A 20432-nucleotide genomic window follows, 5' to 3' on the forward strand; every position below is an offset into this window, starting at 1 on the left:
AAAGGGCTAGCCAAATATGGCGGATGGAAAACCACATAGGATAAAAGGGTCCGTCACTGTGAAAATTTTCGACATTTAAATCTCCCGTTGCAGTCTTATCACATAAAGAAATACGAAATTATTTGCAAGTCAAAGGTGAGGCATTTACTTATCGTAATGTTACGCTAAATTTCACTCGAAATTGTGGTCATCGATGTTTAAACTCGTCAGACTCGTCAAACCAGTCCGAGTAATGGCCGGCAGTCGAAGAAACAAGTATTTTGCTCACGTGTATGTTTTAGTCTGAGCGAGGTCTTGCATGGTGTGCACTGATCGTGAATTCGATGTGAGATTTATTACTCCGTGTAACCCATGAAGAAGGGGAGTTCGTGGATTTTTGCAGACTATGTTTATTCAGACGGTCTGGAGCTTTCGTTAGAATACTTCATGTTATGCAAATGAGCTTTCTGCGGCTGTCGGAAATCGTGTGACCAGGGAAAACCCAGATGAAAGCGTTGTTTGAAAGCTCTCAAGGCCGGTATCTCAGATCAACGCTTAGTGATGAGGCATCGCTAAAGCCAAAACAATCGCAAGTCCTCTAAGATGATGGTGATAATTTCAGCTTATCTTTGGCTGAACATGCCTCGAGATCTCTCAGTTAGAAATTAGACTTCCCCGGCAGCGAGGCCGGAATGGACATCAAAGCAGTCATAATTTAGCTTACATTTCAGTAGATCAATGCCAAAAAAAATCTTCTGCATAAATATAGGTGTGTTAGGAAGTCCTCTTAGCTTTCTGTTCCCTGAAAAGAAAACGTCAAAAAAATCTGCGAAGTTCTGATTTTCACTTGTGTTCATTCACCGATCACTTAAGCTTACATGGTACTTGATTTTGATCAAGCTCGTTGACTTTTAGATTTAATGAAAGAATGTGAGGGTAAAGAATGTGATATTTTAACTCTAAGATTGTATTTTTCTCTGTCATTAAAGAAGGGGAACAAAGACCAACCAATGTGCTTCAGAAGTTGCCTTTGAACAAACTCCTTTGCTGAGTTTATAAGTTAATTTTTAACTGAAAATGCTAATGACAACTTTTCTACTGTGAACGTGTTAATTGATTGTATTTATTGGAATCCTTCTTTTAATAAGATTCTGCAGATCTTTTGATAGCTTGTGCACAAACTGGGACATAAATTTCTGCTTTAAAAAAATCCCTCAGACGGTACACAAAATAATGGGTTTTAACACAAAAAGAAACTTGGGTTTAAAGTGATGGAAATGTGATGCAAGAATTCTTAATTGTGACACAAGCTGGATTGCTCTCTGGACTGTGCAGACCGGTCTCAAGATATGATTTTAAGATGTAAGTTACCCATATCATGTTTCTTCATGCAGAAGTTGGAAGTTTTCTCTTCCTCTTGAATGTATACATACAAACAAATGCCTTGCTTGTCACATTGAAATATTTTTATGGTGTTATCTGAGTCGCTTGTCATGCATACTTTTTTAGTATGCATGATCCAGGTTCAGAAGAGCTTCATAGATCCAGAGGTATGATTTCATAACTTGCAATAACATCTAATTTGGCTTTAAACTCACTCAAAAATAAACGATAATAGTGACATAAATTATTCTTATTTTATTTGAGGAGGTCTCCTTTTAATTGGTTCATGATCTTCAAGTTACTTGAAAGTTGTGATCTTAATTTAAAGTTAAGATTGCTGGCAATAGAGAAACCAGCAATGTGTATGCTAGGCTAACCTAAACAATCTTCTCATAGTCTGACTGACAACGTAAACAATGGGATTTGGCCGTCAAGATACTGCCCCGGCTATGGAGTTGCTTCAATGTGTGAACGGTGACCGGGCTTCAAAGTCGAACACACCATCAGTTCCCTCATCACCTCTGACACTGATTGAAAAAATCAACCAGAAGATTGCCTCAGGCGAAAAATTCTTCAGCTTAGAATTTTTTCCTCCAAGAACACCTAATGGAGCAGTAAACTTGATTGCTAAGTTTGACAGGATATCTGTAGGATGTCCTTTGTTTTGTGATGTGACGTGGCATCCCGCGGGAGACCCTGGCGGTGATAAGGAGACAAGCTCTATGACTATCGCAAGTGCAGCTGTCAACTACTGTGGCATTGACACCATGTTGCATATCTCTTGCGCGAATACTGTGAAAGCTACTGTGACCAAGCACTTGATGAAAGCCAAGTCCTTAGGAATCAGGAATATTCTTGCTCTCCGTGGTGGTATGTTTCACCAACTTTCTACTTATATTGTACAACTGTACTTCAAAATAATTTTCAAATCCGAGAAAGCTGCAAATAATAGTTTTCTAAGGTGTGAAAAACAAATAAGTACATGTAATATAAACTGAAAACAAACAAGCTCCCTGAAGGATGGATTTGCCTGAGAAGTTTTATGTACATTAATTTTGGTGCTGAATAGTGAATTTCAAACAAGGACATAGCTCTGTTTAAGCACTATATGTATCTTAGTTAGCAACAAAATTATATTGGAGGACTCTTCATTTGAATGGTGAAAGTTTCAAATGAAGAATGCTGTATGAGATTGTTTAGTTACTGTACAAACTATAACCTGTTGCTTTTTCTTTTTCAGACCCCCCAAATGGTGAAGAGTGGCAGGCACTTGACGATGGTTTAGCTTATGGCACAGACATGGTTAAACACATTCGTCAAGAGTTTGGGGACTGTTTTACTGTCTGTGTTGCCGGTAAGGACAAAATGATAGTATTTTTAACAAACATGCAATGTATACATGTAGCTCCAGAAAATTTCAATACCTCCGCCACAGAAGAAATTTTACTTGTAAGACTCACCCCCACCCACTCTGGAAATTCTGATTAAGCATCATTCATTTCTTTTTTTTTTGGACTTCCTGAACACCCCCTCAGGAAATTCTAATCCTTCTGTTAGGGGGAGTATGGATATTGTTTGGAACTGGATAGTGCCAATATAATGGGTTTCTCATTTGGAATATCTTCATCAGAAACCAATGGAACTCTTAAGCTCAAGTCACCAGTGCACTAACCCAACATTTTTTAAAGTAACCACCTCACAATTGATGATTGTTGTTCCTGTAGGTTACCCTAACGGTCATCCAGACTGCCCCAGTTACGAGGAAGATCTTCAGCATTTGAAAGAGAAAGTGGATGCAGGAGCAGATTTCATTATTACGCAGCTGTTCTTTGAAAACAAGACATTCTTTAAATTCCTACAAGATTGTCGAGACATTGGTATCACCATCCCAATCATTCCTGGAATTATGCCAATTCAGGTAAAAGATTTCTTTTCAGTTTAATAGTAATAATATTTATTGTACTGATGTGCACCATTCCATTGCTTCTGAAAAATTCTTAAGGAAGTTCAGGAATAAACAAGAATAAACAGGCTAGCTCATATATATATATATATATATATATATATATATATATATATATATATATATATATATATATATATATATATTATATACTAGAATGTGTTTAGTCTTAAGCATGCTTTAAGTTAAAATTGTTTTCAACATGCTGCACTTGTGCAGTGCTGTAGCTGTGTAGATTTTGTAATCTTAACAATCATTTTGTCTATGATGTATAAAGTTATTTACCAGTTATAACAATGTGCTGTTTTTGTTTTTGTTATGTTTAATTTTGATTCCTGCTACAAACTTATTTCTTTAGGGTTACGCTTCACTGCGTCACCTTGTGAAGCTTTCGAGATTAGAAGTTCCCCAGTGGATTGTTGATGCCATTGAACCAATCAAAGATGACGATGAGGCCATACGTAAATATGGCGTACAGCTTGGAATTGAAATGGCTCGAGAACTCTTAGCACATGATCAAGTTCCTGGATTGCATTTTTACACCCTGAATCGAGAAGTTGCCACCAAAGAAATTCTCACAGCTTTGGGATTGTGGTGCCAGGATCCAGCTGCCAGTAGACCATTGCCATGGAAACCATCGGCAAACAAAAAAAGGGTCTGTGAGGATGTGCGGCCCATCTTCTGGGCTTCTCGACCCAAGAGTTACTTGTACCGCACCTCAGACTGGGACGAGTTCCCTAATGGCCGATGGGGAAACTCGTCGTCACCATCCTTTGGCGAATTGGAGGACCATCACTTGTTTTATTTGAGAAGCAGGAGCAAGAAAGATGACTTGCTGAAAATGTGGTGTGAAGAACTGCGAAGTGTGGAAGATGTGTTTGAGGTGTTCAAGTGTTACATCTCAGGAGAGGACAACAGATATGGAGTGAAGGTAAGCAATGGTCGAGATTCAGTATCACAGAACCATGTAGCAGTGGGCCTTTTGCAACCACATTTGTCATATGACCTTTCAGCAAACATAAAACCAAACAACATGTAATTTGGAGAAATATTTTTAAGAGAAATACTACATGTATAGAAAGGGTAGTAGACAGTCTCTCACTTGCAGTTTACTGACCTGAAATTTTTACACTCAGATGGTTAATTTTCTTTTGTTGTTCTTCCTCGATGCTTTTATCATCTTTGTAGGTTAAGTCTCTGCCATGGAATGACGATACAGTTGCTCCAGAAACAGCACTGATCAAAGAAAAGCTAGAATTCTTAAACAGCAAGGGAATTTTGACAATCAACAGTCAACCTCATGTGAATGCCGCTCCATCAAGTGACCCTCTGGTTGGCTGGGGAGGAAGTGGAGGTTACATCTATCAGAAGGTAAGTTTGTTGTTTGCTTTGTTAGTGGTTGAGTAATCAGCACTTTACCGCCTTTTAAATTGAGCTTCTGCAGTACATGTAATATAGATCTGAGGTCATTGAAAACCATTCATTTGCAAATTGTATATGATGCAAAGCAAGGTGAAATCTTGATTTTCTTTTACATGCCAACCAGAAACTTTGAAAATTTAATTGAAACGAGTACAAATTGTACCAAAATTTCGCGGGAAAGTTTCCAGAAAATCCGGAAATTTTTGAATTTCCAAACAGCGTACTATTCAACCAAAGTCAAATAGAATGGAATTCCTGGTAAGAAGTTTCTGAAAATCTCAGTTCATGTATACCTTGCAAGGTTGTCCCCTTTTCCCGAAATTCCAGAAAATGCTGTTCTATTCAGTGCTGGAAATTTCTGAAATTGAGAACTGGAATTTTTGGTAGGAAGGAAAGCTGCCTATCTTGAGCACATTCCTTTGGAACGAACCTGATCAGCATTTATAATGCAAGATCACCTGGGTCATTGTGGATCAAAGGAATTGAGGAATCCTTGCCCAGAGTCATTTCATCAGGTCCTTCTATGAACGATGACCCAAATTATCATAAATCCTGATTTTCCTGATATGGATTATTCAACACACTCACTGTTTGGGCTTTTCCATTTTCATCATCAAATTCCAATTTGGTCAGGATAGAGGACCAGCCAAGGCTGATGTGGCATCCTCTTTAAATATTGTTGTAATTCATTTACTTGTTTTTATTTTATTTTATCCTAAACGTTTGCATTTACTCAATGTCTCTGTTACATTCCAGGCATATCTGGAGTTCTTCACCTGCAAAGAAGTTGTTGATGCCTTACTGGAAGTTTTAAAGGAGTATCCGCAGGTCAACTATCATGTCGTAAACTGTGAGGTGAGTTGGATCAGCACGAGTCCCTGTAGCATGTGCATTGATTTGAGAAATGGATAATTTTTGTTGTTTAACAAATAGACGTTCATTCATTTGCCTCGGTGTATGTTCCAGGGCTCAGTTAATGTGACCAATGCAGATACGTTTTCCCCTATCGCTGTCACATGGGGAGTATTTCCTGGAAAAGAGATTGCTCAACCAACAGTTGTTGATCCAATCAGCTTTGATTCGTGGAAAGTGAGTATGAGCTGAAAATAGTAATCTTGCTGTTTGTTCTGTGTAGGTCATTGCATGCCATTAACGACCAACCGATGGATAGACTAAATGATTGCCTACATGACTGACTGGCCGACTGACTGTCTGACTGTCTGACTGACTGACTGACTGACTGATGGATGAGCAGATGGAAGGACAGACGAATGGCCACATTGACTGACTGACTGACTGTCTGGTTCCTTGACTGTCTGACAGACTATTTGTCTGTATAACTGACTGTCTGACTGGTCAAATTCCTTTCCTATAAATTTGTCTGACAGAGTAACTGACTGACTGACTGACCGACTGATCAACTGACTGATTGACTGACAGACAAAGCAAGAGCAAAAGGAATTTACGTAATAGTAATAAACAAATGATTTTCCTTTCTTTTTCTTGCTGTGTTGTCAAAAGAAAAATTAAACATTATTCTCCGTTTCTATGAAACTGTATAATTGATAGAACTCAAAAAAGCTTTAGTAACATGCATGTGCATGTACAGTTTGTGTTTCCATGGCATTTCTTGTTTCCCCAAACAAACACAGGAATTTTTTTTTTTTACTCAAATACCGTTATTGACTACTTGCATTGTTTTTTTCAAGGACGAGGCATTTGACCTTTGGCAGCAAAGGTGGGGCAAACTCTACCTTGAAGGCTCGCCATCAAAACTTGTCATTGATGACATTTGTAAGAACTACTATCTTGTCAACTTAGTAGACAATGACTTTGTCAAAGGAAACTGCTTGTGGGAAACACTCGAGAAAACGGTGCATCTAAGAGAAAGGACATCACAGAGTGAACCTGCAGAAGTGATTCAGTAAAGAAGAAGGAATTAACTGGAAATAGCAGTTTCATCAGGAATGCGGATTTGTGTGTGTGATTGCTTTTTACAAGCACAACAGCTTTGTGAATGACATTTTTGGTCTGTGTGGCTTCCATTCTTGATTGTTTATGGATGTGGATGTCTAGAAAAATGTAAAATGAATTTGAGGAAAACTGAAGAGTGACAGCTTACAAACACTACACCAACCCCAGAAAGTGGATCTAAAACCTCTGAGCTATACTCTACTTGCCAGTGCAAGTGTGAAATTGTCACTGTAACCAAGTTACTGAATGGGAGAATCTTAAGGTATGGTGAAGTAGTTTTTAAATGCCCAGCTGTAAGTTATAATCAAGGCATTTATTTAGACTTAACCACCTTGCAATTAAATACAAGTTATTTTATAACCAGTTGAAGTACATCAATTGTAACAATTTTGTACCAACTACATAAATAGAAGGACATTTTATAGAAAAATTATAACTGATTTTTATCACTAAGGCCGATTTTCTATTTGCAAAAAAATTCTTGTTGGATATTTACTTGCATGTAAGTGTATTTATTCGGTGCTGTCTTTGGGGAACAAATTATCAGAATTGAGTAATATAATCATTACTGTTGTGCAGTTTATAGAGAGTGCAATAATTTTCTTGCCAGATGTACAGAATACAAGTGTAAGTGTAAGTGCCAATATTAACACCTTAATTGAAAGGGCATTATATATTCAGGCACACTATTTTGGAGATTTTTTCCTTTTAATTTGAGTCAATCTTTTGACAAAATAAGTTTTTCTTTTTATGCTCAATGAACGGGAAAGATTTCAGGGTGTTCAATTTTTAGTTCTTGATTGAGCATTCATCTGTGCAGTAAAAAGCAAAGAATCGCCCAATATGGTGTGGCCTCCTTGGGCTCATCGCACAATTTTGGAAGATTGCGTGACGAGCCCCAAGAACATCTAAATATAGTGTGGCCTAGCTAGAAACACGCATGTCACTCCATGGCTTGTTACTGAGTTATCTTCAATCCAATTTCTCCCTAACAAATTCATATGGAGTCAGCTTGTGGTTGATGAGAATTAAGAGAATGATCATGAAAGAGGAAAAACATTCCTCCTTGCAACGAATTTGTTGCCTTTCACCAGAAAGGAAAATTGAAAAGTTGAACTACCAAGTTTAAACTTGTTCTAGGATTTTGGTCAACAGTGGAAGAATTGTATTCCCTTAATGATAATTTTCTTAATTCTTGTCACCTATTTGTTACACAATGTTATGAGACTGTAAGGAGACATTAGATGTTGAAAACTGGCTAAAATGGCATCTCAAAAGTAGTTTTTACGACAGCTTATATCCAGTAGAAATTTTTATGAATCTGCAATGTATTTAATTGAAACAAATCAATATTGTTGAACCTTAAGTTAACTTCAAGTACATTATTAAGAGTAAATTTGGGAATTATAAAAACTGATTGTCAGGGAAAATAAACTACCATGAATAAAAACCATTCACTGTGACTGATGTCAAAATGTTAGCATGTAATTTATGACCTCCACTTCACATTTCCTTCCTTGAAACTAAGATTCGACAGTGTGGGCATTGGTTTGCTTTTGCTCACAGTCCAAGGCTAGGTTTTTCAAAGCCCGATTAAGCTAACCCAGGATTAGCGAGAAATTTGATTCAAGGTTAGTGAGTTTTCGGTGGGGTTTTCTGTTTATATTATTTGTCCCTTCTGCTTTAAATGTAAATAATCTCAAACTACACAAAACAGAGGCAGTGAAAAACATTTTTATACAAGAAAAATTAATGTCGGTTAACTTTTGATCTTCCTGGGGCCCGTTTCTCCAAGGTCCCGAAAAGTTTTTGCACCCGAAAAGCCGTAGCAAAATCACAAACCTACACAGCTGAATTATTCATATGTTCCAATGGCAGATCCAGGCCTTGAGCGAAAGCGGGGGAGGGGGGGGGGGGGCGGTTGTTTTGCTTACCCTGCAGGCTTTTCTTCCTTCTGTGATTTCTTTTCTTTTTCTTACCCAAAGTAAGGGAGGGGGGGCCTCCCCTAGATCCGCCAGTGTATTCTTAATACGAACAGAGGTTCTCTTCATACAAGAACTTTCAGGTGTATAGACCTCTCTGTCTTTACAGTGTAAACACCGGTTAACTAAAAATGGCTTTTAGGGCCCGAAAAGATTCCGGGGCTTTCTAGAAACGGGCCCCTGGGCCGGGATCAACGCTAACCGAAGTAATAATTTTTTTTGGTATACATAAGACTGTTTTTCACTGCTTTTGTTTTGTGTAGTTTGAGATTATTCAAACTCAAAGTGAAGGACAAACAGTGTAAACAGAAAACCTCACCGAAGAGTTACAAAGCTCAAAATTCTCGTTAATCCAGGGTTAGAATAACCAGGCTTTGAACAACCCGGCCCTGGGGCCCGTTCTTCGAAGATCCCGAAAAGTTTTCGCACCCGGAAAGCCATAGGAAAATTTCAAACCTTATGATTACAGCGCTGTGTTATTCATATGGCAAATTATATGATCAATCATATCTTCACATATTTGTACTGATTTATCCTCACAAAGAGTTCCCAGAATTCTTTGCAATCGAAACATCAACTCAAGACGATCCCGGAAGTAGTTCATTGTTTATTGCTGGATCTTCTGGATGATTTCAGCTCTGAATCTATATATTGTTGTTGAATTATTTTAAACAAGTTATGAACTGTAATTGAAAAACATTTTCTTTTGTATATGGTGGCTATATCTACGATCAGTGGTCGGCAGAGCGGTAAGACGTACATGTATTTGATGTATTGTAATGATGCACGGAAGTTCAATCCAGATTTCTCGTCTCATGATCATCGTGTATTTACGTTGTTTCAACTTAATTTAACTGTGCTGAACTTATGCTGTTAAGTTATGTCTATTCTAGGAAAGTGTGCATTGCAACAGTAGATGTGGACGTTGTCGTCATTTGACTACAGCTACCAGAATTCCTTTCGTTTTTCTTTATTATTTAAATTTTGAAGTCGGACCAGGGGCCCGTTTCTCGAAAGCCCCGGAAACTTTTCGGGCCCGTTAAGTCATTTTTAGTTTATCTGTATCTAAAAGCGGGGTAGTGTATACGCCTGAAACTTCTTGTATGAAGGGAACCTCTGTTCATATTAAGAATACGTGAATAAAACAGCTCTGTAATCGTAAGGTTTGAGATTTTGCTATGGCTTTTCGGGCCCGAAAAGCCATAGCAAAACCGCAAACCTTACGATTACAGAGCTGTTTTATTCACGTATTCTTAATATGAACAGAGGTTCTCTACATACAAGACGTTTCAGGCGTATACGCCTCTCCGTTTTTAGATACAGATGAACTAAAAATGACTCAACGGGCCCGAAAAGTTTCCGGGGCTTTCGAGAAATGGGCCCCAGTGGGGTTTAATTAAACAATTGCTCTAATTGGCACAAGAAACAGAAAAAGTGAAGGATTCTGGTGGTTGTAGTGAAATGATGCCATCATGCAAATCGCCTATTCACTTAAAGTTGTACTAAATGCCTCCGACCTAGATCAGGCAACCTACTATGGAGGTATATCTATGACAAAATTCAATACTCAGTAATTAATATCAAATCATCCAAATTGTACATGCATCAATCCAAAGCTGAATGGCAACTAGCCGATGCTACAAATGGTCATTACACCAAGAGGCATCCGGCTAAAGGGCATCTGAAGCTAAAAGGCATCACGCTAAAAGGCATCACACTGAAAGGCATCACTTGAAAAGGCATCACGCTTAAATGCATCACACGAAAAGGCATCACGCTGAAGGGCATCACACGGAAAGGCATCATGCTTAAATGCATAACGCGAAAAGGCATGACATTTAAATGCATCACGTGAAAAGGCATCACACTGAAGGGCATCACGCAAAAAGGCATGATCACAATTAAAGGTATCACGCGAAAAGGCATCAAGTGAAAAGGCATCACCCTTAAAGGCATCACACGAAAAGGCATCACCCAGAAAGGCACTGTTACAAAAATTATATGGAATCCGGGGCTAACTCTTCTTACTCGTGTCTTGTAAGATAACAGTCTTCTCAGAGTTTTTGACCAAGACATTCCGTATTTGCCTCCTCACGAGGTCTTAATTCAGTACAGGAGGCATGCCTTGAGAGAGTTCATACAGCAAATGAGCAATGGAATGGAAAATGATTGCATTTCTTTCCAATTGGTGAGATCAGCGAGTATTTTTTAAGATGGTGGACAAGCGCTGGGCGTTCTTTGTATGACATTGGCGATAGTTACAAGAACCTCCTGAACGTGAATTCACTACTGCAGCTACACCTCTCTTTTATTTTGGTGCGAGAGGGAGATTACGTGTAGAGAGACAAGCAGAAGCGTTAGGCCTTTTTGTGTGATGCCTGTTTGCTTGATGCCTTTTCACTTGATACCTTTTAGTAAGTGTAGTACCTTTCGCGTGATACCTTTTTGCGTTTAGCCTACAGTACAGGCAGATTAGCGGGCTCTAGTGCGATACACGGGCGTGTGCGAAGTGCGAGAACGAGCGCGAAATGTGTGGATTTTTCTCACCTCGCACTTTGCGCTCCTTCTTGCGCTTTGCGCGCGCTCGTGTATCACAGTAGAGCCTGCTAATCCGCCTGTACTGCAGGCTAGTTTGCGTGATGCCTTTCTGCGTGCTGCCTTTTTGCATGATGCCTTTTCGCATGATGCCTTTTAGCATGATGCCTTCTTGCATGATGCCTTTTCGTATGATGCCTTTAGGTGTAATGCCTTTCAGCATGATGCCCTTTAGCGTGATGCCTTTTAGCGTGATGCCTTTAAGCATGGTGCCTTTTAGTGCAATGCCTTTTAGCATGATGCCTTTTAGCGTGATGCCTGTTTGCGTAATGACCATTTGTAGAATCGGCTAGTTGCCGTTCGGGTTTTGATTGATGCATGTACAATTTGGATAATTTGATATCAATTACTGAGTACTGAATTTTATCATAGATATACCTCCATAATCTACAGACATCAGTAACTGCAACCGAAACCCGTTCGCCGATTCCCATGGTTATGAATTAAAAGAAGTGTATGGATGAAAACTTCTTGATAAAGTATAACTTCAATTATTCCAGCGATAAAGTTGCTTTCTGTGTGTTTTCTTTTTATCCCATTACGATATTCATTACGTAATCAATCATCGGTCACTTACTTACTTAGGCCCATCGCTCCAAGTGGAGATATAGGCCATCGACAACCCCTCGCCAGCTAATTCAAACTTGGGCTTTTCATTCAGCTTCTTTCCAGTTGTATCCTATCAGCTTCAGTTTCGCATCAGTGTCCTGTCACCAGCTGTTTCTGGGGCATCCCCTCTTTCCCTTCGTTAGGGGATTCCACCTCAGAGCTTGCCGGGTGATGTTGTTTGGTGCTTTCTGCAGGGTGTGACCAATCCAGCCCCATTTCCTTCTCAAAATCTGTTCACCTACCAGTTGTTGTTCCCATCGCTGCCAAAGCTCCTCATTGCAAATTTTCTCAGGCCACCAAATGTTAAAGATGCATCTCAGGCAACCATTTATGAAAGTCTGGATCTTCTGGAGTGCCTTTCTTGTCTGCCTCCAAGTCTCTGATCAGATCCATAGAGGAGAACTGATTTTACATTGGCATTTAAAGATGTGTAGCTTTGTTTGTGTCCTGATTTCTTTAGACATCCAGATGTTTTTGAGCATGTTAAATGCTGCCCTCACCTTACCAATTCTTGTCTACATCTGTACCTCCTTGTTTGTGTATAACACTGCCAAGGTATGTGAAAGAGTCTACCTCCTCTAATCGCTCTCCTTCCACTGTGACTGGGTTTTCATTGATGGTGTTGATCCTCATGACCATTGATTTACCCCTATTGATCTTCAGTCCTGTTCTTTTTTGATGCTGCTGCCAGTCCATCGGTCTTGCTTTGCATCTGTTTATGGTTATGTGAAAGAAGGGCCAGATCATCAGCAAAGTCTAAGTCCTCCAGCTGTGACCAAAGGGTCCCCTGAATTCCATTCTTTGTTCCCCTGGGTGGTCCTCAAAATCCAGTCTATAACAAGAAGAAACATAAAAGGTGATAGCAAGCATCCTTGTCAAATGCCAGTTGTGACATTGAAGCAATCTGAAAGCTGGCCTCTGTGCACCACTCTGCATGACATTCCCTCATAAGATTGCTGAATGATTGTAATGATCTTTTCAGGGATACCATAGTGTTTCATAAGTTTCCACAGTGTGTCTCTGTCCACACTGTGAATGGCCTTTTCATAGTCAATAAAGTTGATGTAGAGAGATGAGTTCCATTCCAACGATTGCTCCACTATGATGCGAAGTGTGGCAATTTGATCAGTGCATGACCTGTCCTTTCTAAAACCTGCCTGCTGGTACCGTAGTTGATTGTCTACTGCAGCCTTCATTCTATCCAAAAGAATTCTGTTTAGGACTTTACCTGGTATTGATAGAAGTGTGATACCCCTATAGTTACTACAGACCCTCAAATCTCCTTTCTTCGGTAGTTTGATGAGGAGTCCCTCCTTCCAGTCCCTTGGAATCTCGTCCTCCTCCCAAATGATCTCAAATAGTCTGCAGAGAGCTTCAGTGGAGGTGCCAATGCCTACCTTTAGGGCTTCTAGATCTGCAGGAATGTCATCTGGCCCAGCTGCTGCCCTACCATTCTTCAAAGACTGGATTGCCTTTCTTATCCCTTGTCTTGTTGGTTTACCACAATTAATGGGCAGCTCTGTCTCTGCTGGTGGTATATCTGGGGGGTCTTCTGGGGCAGGTCTGTTCAGGAGTTCACTGAAGTGCTCCAGCCATCTCTTTAGCTGTTCCTCTGCTGTTGTCAATGTTTTTCCTTTCTTGTCTTTGATTGGCTTGTCTGTTAATTGGTATCGTGCTGAGATCTTCTTAGTAGTGTTGTAAAGCTCCTTCATGTTCCCTTGTGCTGCTGCATCCTCTGCGTGGCCAGGTTGTCTATATGGCTCCTCTTGTCTCTTTTTATACTCCTCCTCACCTCTTTGTGGGCCCCTTGTGTACTGCTGCTGTGCTTCTGCCTTACTTGCTCCTGTTCTACAAGTGTTCAATATGGCCTTCTCCTTCCGTCTCTCTTGTATCTTTCATAGAGTTTCAGCTGACATCCAGTCCTTATGTTGGGCCCTATTCCTATCAATTGTCTCTTCGCATGTCTCAGTCCACATCTTCTTTGTCTGCTTCCATTTTTCCTCAGGCTAAATGTTTTTATCATTATAAAGCTGCTGCAACACCTGGTACCTATTGGCGAGGTTGATCTTAAACTTGTCTGCTGTCTCCTTGTCACTCAATAGGTCCATATTATACCTTGTTCTAGTGGCATTAGTGGGTGGTTTGCAGTGCTTCAGGTGTAGCTTGAGTGTTGCCAAAACCATATGATGGTCTGATGCAGCATCAGCTCCTCTTTTTACTCTCACATCCTGTAGAGACCGCCTGAACTTCCGACATATACACACATGGTCGATCTGATTTTCTGTCACATGATCAGGTGATGTCCCTGTTGCTTGATCATGAATGCGCCTATGTTCGAACACACTGCCCCTAATAACCAGACTGTTTTGTGCACAGAAATCTGCAAACAGTTCTCCATTTTCATTCATCCTTCCAAGCGCATGTAGGCCCATAACCTGCTCATATCCTGTGTTGACATCTCCTTTCTTTGCATTAAGATCTCCCATGAGTAAGGTAATGTCCTTATCGCTTTGTCTGTTGACTACACTCTGCAGTTTGTCATAGAATTCGTCCTTCTTATCATCCAAAGCATCATTCATAGGGGCATAGCACTGTATAACAGTAATATTGCTGTTCTTTTTTGTGGTGAAACTGGCTGTGATAATCTGTGGACTGACTGCTTCCCAGCTGATGAGTGGTTGCTGTGCTTCCTTGGAAAGCACAATGGCCACTCCCTCTGTGTGTGGTGCGCATTCATCCTTGTGTCCCGAATATAATATTGTCTGACCTGAAAGTAACTGTAGCTGTCCTGACTGCTTCCACCATGTCTCACATAGTCCTAGCAGCAATATTCTGTAGTTCTCCATTTCCCGTGCCACCTGTGCTGCTTTCCCTGCTTGAAACATGGTCCTGATGTTCCAGGTGGCTATATTAGTAATCCTCTTGGGGGATAGAAGGGGAGTCACCTTGACAGCTTCCTGATGGCTTTCCCTGTCCTGCATCCAAGAATGTCCAAGGGCCCTTCCTCTCCCAAGTCTTGCTGCCTTGAAGTTGTTGTCAATGTTTGCGTGTTTTTATAGATACGGTTGTTAGCCCTACGCCAACCTCTTTACCTTGAGGAGAGGTGATCCTGTTTGTCAGGCCCCTACCCATTGACCTGTCCAGCATGGGAGACCCTACCAGGAGCCTAAGCTCCAGCTGGCATGGCTTTCCAGGTCACAAAGGTACGCAAGCCCCCCCCACCTCGACAAGGTAGGATAAATGAGGGAGAAAATCATCAGTCACGCAAGTGTAATAATCAAACCATGTGTTACAACTGAGTATGACCCACATTTTCAACACCTGATTCCATTTCCACAATCTCTCTGTAACTAATAACTTTCTTCTAGTTTTAACCATGTTTGATCGCATCCGCACAAACTGGCTGATGATGGGCAAAACAAGACAAGCAACTGAATTAGGTTTTGTAAACACGTCAGTTTACTGAAGACTCTAAAATCGGCTTTGAGCCAGAGTTAAAGAAATTGATTTTGTCCTGAGACAGACAGTGGACTTGGTCTCATGTAGCCAGGTTTGATACTATCTTCAGTTGACTGGTACATGTTCTTACAAAACTAGTGCGCCACGCCGATGAGCAACTAAGCTCCACGTCATGAAAACTAGGTGAGATGGTAACAATACACGTCTTGGAGACACTATATTGTAATCCACGGTATTATTCCAAAACACCTCGCTAGACTCGATTACCCATGTTCTCTCCTGATAACTATATCCAATGTTAGCTCTAGTGTCTAGAATATTTGCTATTCATTGTAACTGAGAAAAAGACAATGCTGCTCACTTTCTTCTGGTCAGTGCTAATGAAGACGTATCCATTTCGCTGAAGTTTGCACTTCAAACCTGACTGGGCTTATACCCCGAGCAGGGTACTTGCAGGAAAGTAGGGTGGGAGTGTGCAGCCCACTTCCCAAAACCCTTACCCTATTTATGACCACAATCTGCATTTTTTGCTACCCTATTTATGACCTGACCAAAAATTTGATAACCTATTTGTGACCGTTGCGGCTGACACAGTAGCTCCAGACATAAGTTATGGAGAGCTTTTGTTGACAGTCTTATTGATATTGATGAAAAAGTAGCTTCTTTGGAGAAACATACCCAATTCAAGACTAGAGTGCTAAAACCATGCCCTATTTACAACCAAAATGGCCAAAACCAATACCCTATTTATTACCAAAAGGGCCAAAAAACCGTACCCTTTGGGGCTGCACATACCTATATAGCCCATATAAGGGAGTACCTCCCCCCCCGGGCTTATACTGCTTACACTTGGAATCAGTTTTTGTATGTAACAATGCTATACTGTCAATTACCAGAAGAAATCAATAATCTGTTAGCTCCGAAAGATGAAAGATATGTACGATATGAAATGCTGGAAAATAACTGAATGCAAACAATGTGTACCAGTCTACTGAAGGTGAATTGTAATGTGACGATTTTTTGAGAAATTTATTATTGTCCTGTTTCAAATAGCGTAAGGGAATGATATATCCTAGTCACTTTCAGTGCAAATGTAAAACATACTCTGCTTGTTAGCGATGCAGAATCCTTTGTGTAAAGGAGAGAAATTTAATATCTCTAACAAGAACATAATTTAGATTATGAACGTCACTCAGCAGCCGACATGCTGTCCTCTTCAGAAGTTCTTCCTCTAGCAATGCATGGTTTTCATTTAACACTTGACTACAAATGAAAGTCGTTATACGAACTTAAGGACGGTGCCTACTTTTGTTAGTACGCACACGTTCTGCGCATCACGCAAGCCATGGTTTAAGCGCCACGCGCGCGCTGGGTTCACATTGACGCAATCAACTACGCTACCAAGTACACGCTTAAAATTGAAGCAAAATTTTCCTGCTGTGACCAAATCAAGTTTATTAAACCTGTACTTAAACCAGGAACACCAGAATAGCAGCATATCGCTCACCACTAACTGTTAACGTCTTCCAGGTAAAAAACCAGCTGTTATCTGTCGAGAATTATACTGAAATCCAGCTGTAAACATGTACCTGCAGATGGCGTAGTGCGCGCGCAAAACAAGTGCGAGAGATTCAAATGTTTTACTTACTGGGGAGGTGACAGGAAAAATTGTAACGGTCACCGTAAAAGCTTTCAAAAACGATCAATAACTTAATAAAACGCGTGGGTACCCCTACATTTTATGTTATGAAATGGAAGTGGCAAGCCTATTCAACACGTGATTAGTTTCTGGTTGTGAGCAAAAGGTATTTAGACTGTATTTTAGCTAAACCAGAGGAAGGCTGTCAGAGACGCTAAAAGCGCTGTCGCAACGATTTTGGTATTAAAAACATACCAAAAATGGTTTTTATGTTACCATTTACCATGTAGTTTTAAGACCTTTACAAATGTGTTTGCTTTTCTGTATGTAAAGGCGAATTCTCAAGAAAGCTATGAAGAAATATCATATCCTTCTTTTTGCAGAAAATACTGATATCATCATGTTTGTTGAGATTCAAGGCTAATTATCTCGAAAAAATGCGTGGCTACCCCAATTTTTCTTTGTGGATTCCAATAGCCCTTGCAAAGATTTACTTTTTCCGCGTGGTCCTAACCTGGCGCAAAAACCTTCGTATTTAGTAGGTACCGTCCTTAAGAAAAGTTATTGTTTTAAATTATTGTTGTAGTCATCTCAGTGTTATTTTAAGATACACATCAAATATTATAAATTTAGGTAAAAACATTCTGGCGTACATATCATATCATATACGTTATATCATGTCATATAAATTTAAGTAAAAACATTCTGGCATGTTTTTGTGCTATAATCTCGTAACAGGTAGTGGTACATAGACAACCACAAAGACAATGCCGAGTGAATTTGTGCCAGTTCCAAAGGATTTCAAAGGTCATGTCATTGGCAAGGGCGGACATATCATACAAGACATAAGGAAGAGGTCTGGGGCACAAGTTTGGTCACCAAGCTATAGTGAAGAGGAAGGGTTTACTGTCAGCGGGAATGCAGAGCAGATAGCATGTGCAAAGAGGCTTATTCTGGAAAAAGTGGTAAGTAAAAAAATAATGTCTTCGTAAACACGCCATAACCATGTCATGAAGTTATTCTTTCCAATGTACCTTATTTCAGTAGTAAGCGGCTTCATACGTGAAATTATCTCCCTTTGTTATATTAATAAAGCATAACATAACATAAAACCTTTATTTGACACGATAAGAGTTAAAGCCACAAAGCTTGTGGGGTTAAGTGGCCCATATATTGATAGTCCGGTGACCGAGCAAGATTAATTAAATCGTATATTATTACCTGTTCGGGATTGCCGGAAAAAAAGAAAATTATCTTCTTTATGTCATGATATAAGTCTTTCATGATCATGCACACGCTTTTTTAGTGTTTCCAAGTTCATGGTTTATACCTTTGTACGTTTCTTCAATCTGGTGTATATGACTTATTGACCTAGCATGAGATAAAAATAGCAGAATATCGACTAAGGTCGTCAGTTTTGCTTTCTTGTGTGTTGTGTGAGACCAAAAAAGAAGAAGGCCAACTTCCACTCATCTTGACCCAACAGGCCTGGTCCATGTATATCCAAAATTGTTTCCTCGTGCATTTAATGATCACAGGTCAGTTGCCCGAAGTGGTGATTAAGAAAAACAAAGAAACTGCCCATGCCTTCCAAAAGGTGACGAAGGGAGAAAGCAAAATAAAATTTAAACGCAAAGAGCTTCGAGATACATGTGTATGCCCAAGTTTGCAACAGTTAGTGAAAAGCAATGTCATAACCAAGGTATTAAAAAAGCCATAAAGTTTCCAGACTACGCATTAAACATGTACGTGGTCCGTAAGAGTGCAAATTAGTATTAGTTCGCAAGTTTCCTAGAAAACACTGTCATATCGTTTATGGTTCATACCTTTTTCTTGACGACGTATCTTCGTTTAGGTATATTTCTTGTACTAAAAAAAGGCCATGTTGATGAGGACGGATATTCTTTTTCCTCATGAGGTCAAGCCAAGCTGGTTGTTGAAAAGTGGTAGTAAGGTTGCATTGAATGACGAAAACTATCCTCCTTAAAGAAACTGAGCGCTAAGGATGGCTGACTGTTAGGATCGAGACACGCCGATCACCGCCGGCGAGCAAATCGATCATATTTTGCCCAAAAATACCCTTAGGTGACCTTATTCTTAAAATACTATTTAAAGGTTCCAGCGAATTTTAGTTTCTAGAAATTCCGAAAAACAGAAAGCGCGGTCAAAGTGCGCTTTTTCGTGTAATAAAATTACCGAAATAAGGAGTGAGGACGAAGCACTACTTAGTCTTAAAATAAATTCAAATGACTTCAAATTTCACAAAACTTTGGAACAACCATTCTTATTCACTTTTCGTTTTAAACTAATCTCAGATATGTCGATATAGTGGTTCTCTGAACCATTTTAAAAGCACCTCTGAAGCGTGTTAAAAATGGCGGCAAAATATAGGTCATGTTTGACAGCATAAAAGTGAATCTGGTGCCTCACTTTCTCATTACTTTTTTACAGCCTTAAACGGACAGTATTAAACATTTGCCATTGCAAGTTTCATGCTCGAACTCGCATGGCTTCCCTCCGAGAAATTCGAGAATCTACGTAATATACTCAGCTCAAATGACACATGATATATTCGCGAACTGAGGGTTCAACGTAACAACTTTAATTTATAATTGGCTCGATTAAAAAAAGCTAAAATTAATCTAAATCCCGTCTATTTGTAGCTTAGGCCTTTGGAAAGATCATCTTGCCTGTGATCACCAGTGTGATGTATAGAAAGTCGAATTTCAAGCTCGGAATTCCTCTAGGAAGTATCATCAGCTGAAATTCGCGAGCGCTTATGCAAATCAATTGGCAAGTTAGCAAATTGCCTTAATCTTAGCCTTCTTAACATCTCGCACAATTACGGAATAAACTAAATACCGTGTAAGTCTAAAGCAGTTCACAAAAGAGGTTTGAACTACCTGAAGTTACCTACGAACAAGAACTGGTGGGAACTATTCATCGTTTTATGCCTTACTTGAGCGGTTCGTCGTGTTGGTCGGTATGTGAAATGCTTGACGATGTGCTATGACAATATACTTCTAGCTAAAATCTAGCAGATGCTCAAAAGAGTGGTGTTAGAGCGTAGATAAACCTTTCCAACAAATACCCCCCTCGATAAATAATCGTGTACGGAAAACACATGCAAAAATTGTTGATAGGGTCCAAAAGTACTTACGAGTGACCACGAATGACCACGAATGACCACGAGTGACCGCGGGTGAGATTACGTCAAAAAATGTCAGTGATGTTATCATGACGTCATTAAGAAGTCATTGTGAAGTCATTTCATCAAATAATGACCTGACCAGTGACCAAACTGAGGCTGTTACCAGTGTGGTAATCAAAGTTGAGAGCGCTGCCTGTGCGTTCACAATTCGATTTTTCTCCTTTACAAATATTGGCTGTTGACGAAGCATGAAAGAACAGAAGGTCAACAGCCAAT

The 20432-nt window shown here is 39.8% G+C and overlaps 3 protein-coding genes across 7 annotated transcripts in view; 2 read left to right on the top strand and 1 right to left on the bottom strand.

Moving 5' to 3' along the window:
* On the top strand, positions 1 to 8184 carry LOC145481751 (methylenetetrahydrofolate reductase (NADPH)-like). 2 transcript variants are annotated; one of them, XM_081460278.1, is made up of 9 exons: positions 1 to 135; positions 1759 to 2232; positions 2603 to 2716; positions 3087 to 3280; positions 3684 to 4256; positions 4514 to 4696; positions 5504 to 5602; positions 5714 to 5836; positions 6457 to 8184. In XM_081460278.1, exons 2-9 carry the CDS (start codon positions 1779 to 1781, stop codon positions 6673 to 6675), a joined length of 1959 nt encoding a protein of 652 aa, XP_081316404.1. In that variant the 5' UTR covers positions 1 to 135; positions 1759 to 1778; the 3' UTR covers positions 6676 to 8184. The 2 variants fall into 2 exon arrangements, with proteins under 2 accessions (XP_081316404.1, XP_081316405.1); XM_081460279.1 differs by lacking the exon at positions 1 to 135 and adding an exon at positions 144 to 1341.
* An 86-nt stretch (positions 8185 to 8270) lies between these two features.
* The window catches only part of LOC145481748 (uncharacterized), a 35566-nt gene continuing 23404 nt past the window's right edge, over positions 8271 to 20432 (top strand). For 3 of the 4 annotated variants that reach the window (XM_081460272.1, XM_081460274.1, XM_081460275.1), the window contains exons 1-2: positions 8271 to 9452; positions 17744 to 17970. In XM_081460272.1, the coding sequence (XP_081316398.1) occupies positions 17773 to 17970 (198 nt within the window). In that variant the 5' untranslated portion in view covers positions 8271 to 9452; positions 17744 to 17772. Of the gene's footprint in view, positions 9453 to 14966; positions 15139 to 17743; positions 17971 to 20432 lie in introns of all 4 variants that reach the window. The other variant, XM_081460273.1, reaches the window with a different exon arrangement.
* Positions 13914 to 14888, bottom strand: LOC145481752 (protein CFDP2-like). The gene has a single exon (XM_081460281.1). It carries the CDS (start codon positions 14886 to 14888, stop codon positions 13914 to 13916), a length of 975 nt encoding a protein of 324 aa, XP_081316407.1.

Source organism: Orbicella franksi, chromosome 3 (genome assembly GCF_964199315.1).
Source record: "Orbicella franksi chromosome 3, jaOrbFran1.1, whole genome shotgun sequence".
NCBI classification, from domain to species: Eukaryota; Metazoa; Cnidaria; class Anthozoa; order Scleractinia; family Merulinidae; genus Orbicella; species Orbicella franksi.

Bases quoted from the DNA above. Each gene is read 5' to 3' on its own strand.
- LOC145481751 (XM_081460278.1), top strand. From the start codon at position 1,779: ATGGGATTTGGCCGTCAAGATACTGCCCCGGCTATGGAGTTGCTTCAA. The intron at 2,233-2,602 runs GTATGTTTCACC...TTTCTTTTTCAG, and splicing joins TATTCTTGCTCTCCGTGGTG to ACCCCCCAAATGGTGAAGAG. The intron at 4,697-5,503 runs GTAAGTTTGTTG...GTTACATTCCAG, and splicing joins GAGGTTACATCTATCAGAAG to GCATATCTGGAGTTCTTCAC.
- LOC145481752 (XM_081460281.1), bottom strand. From the start codon at position 14,888: ATGCAGGACAGGGAAAGCCATCAGGAAGCTGTCAAGGTGACTCCCCTT.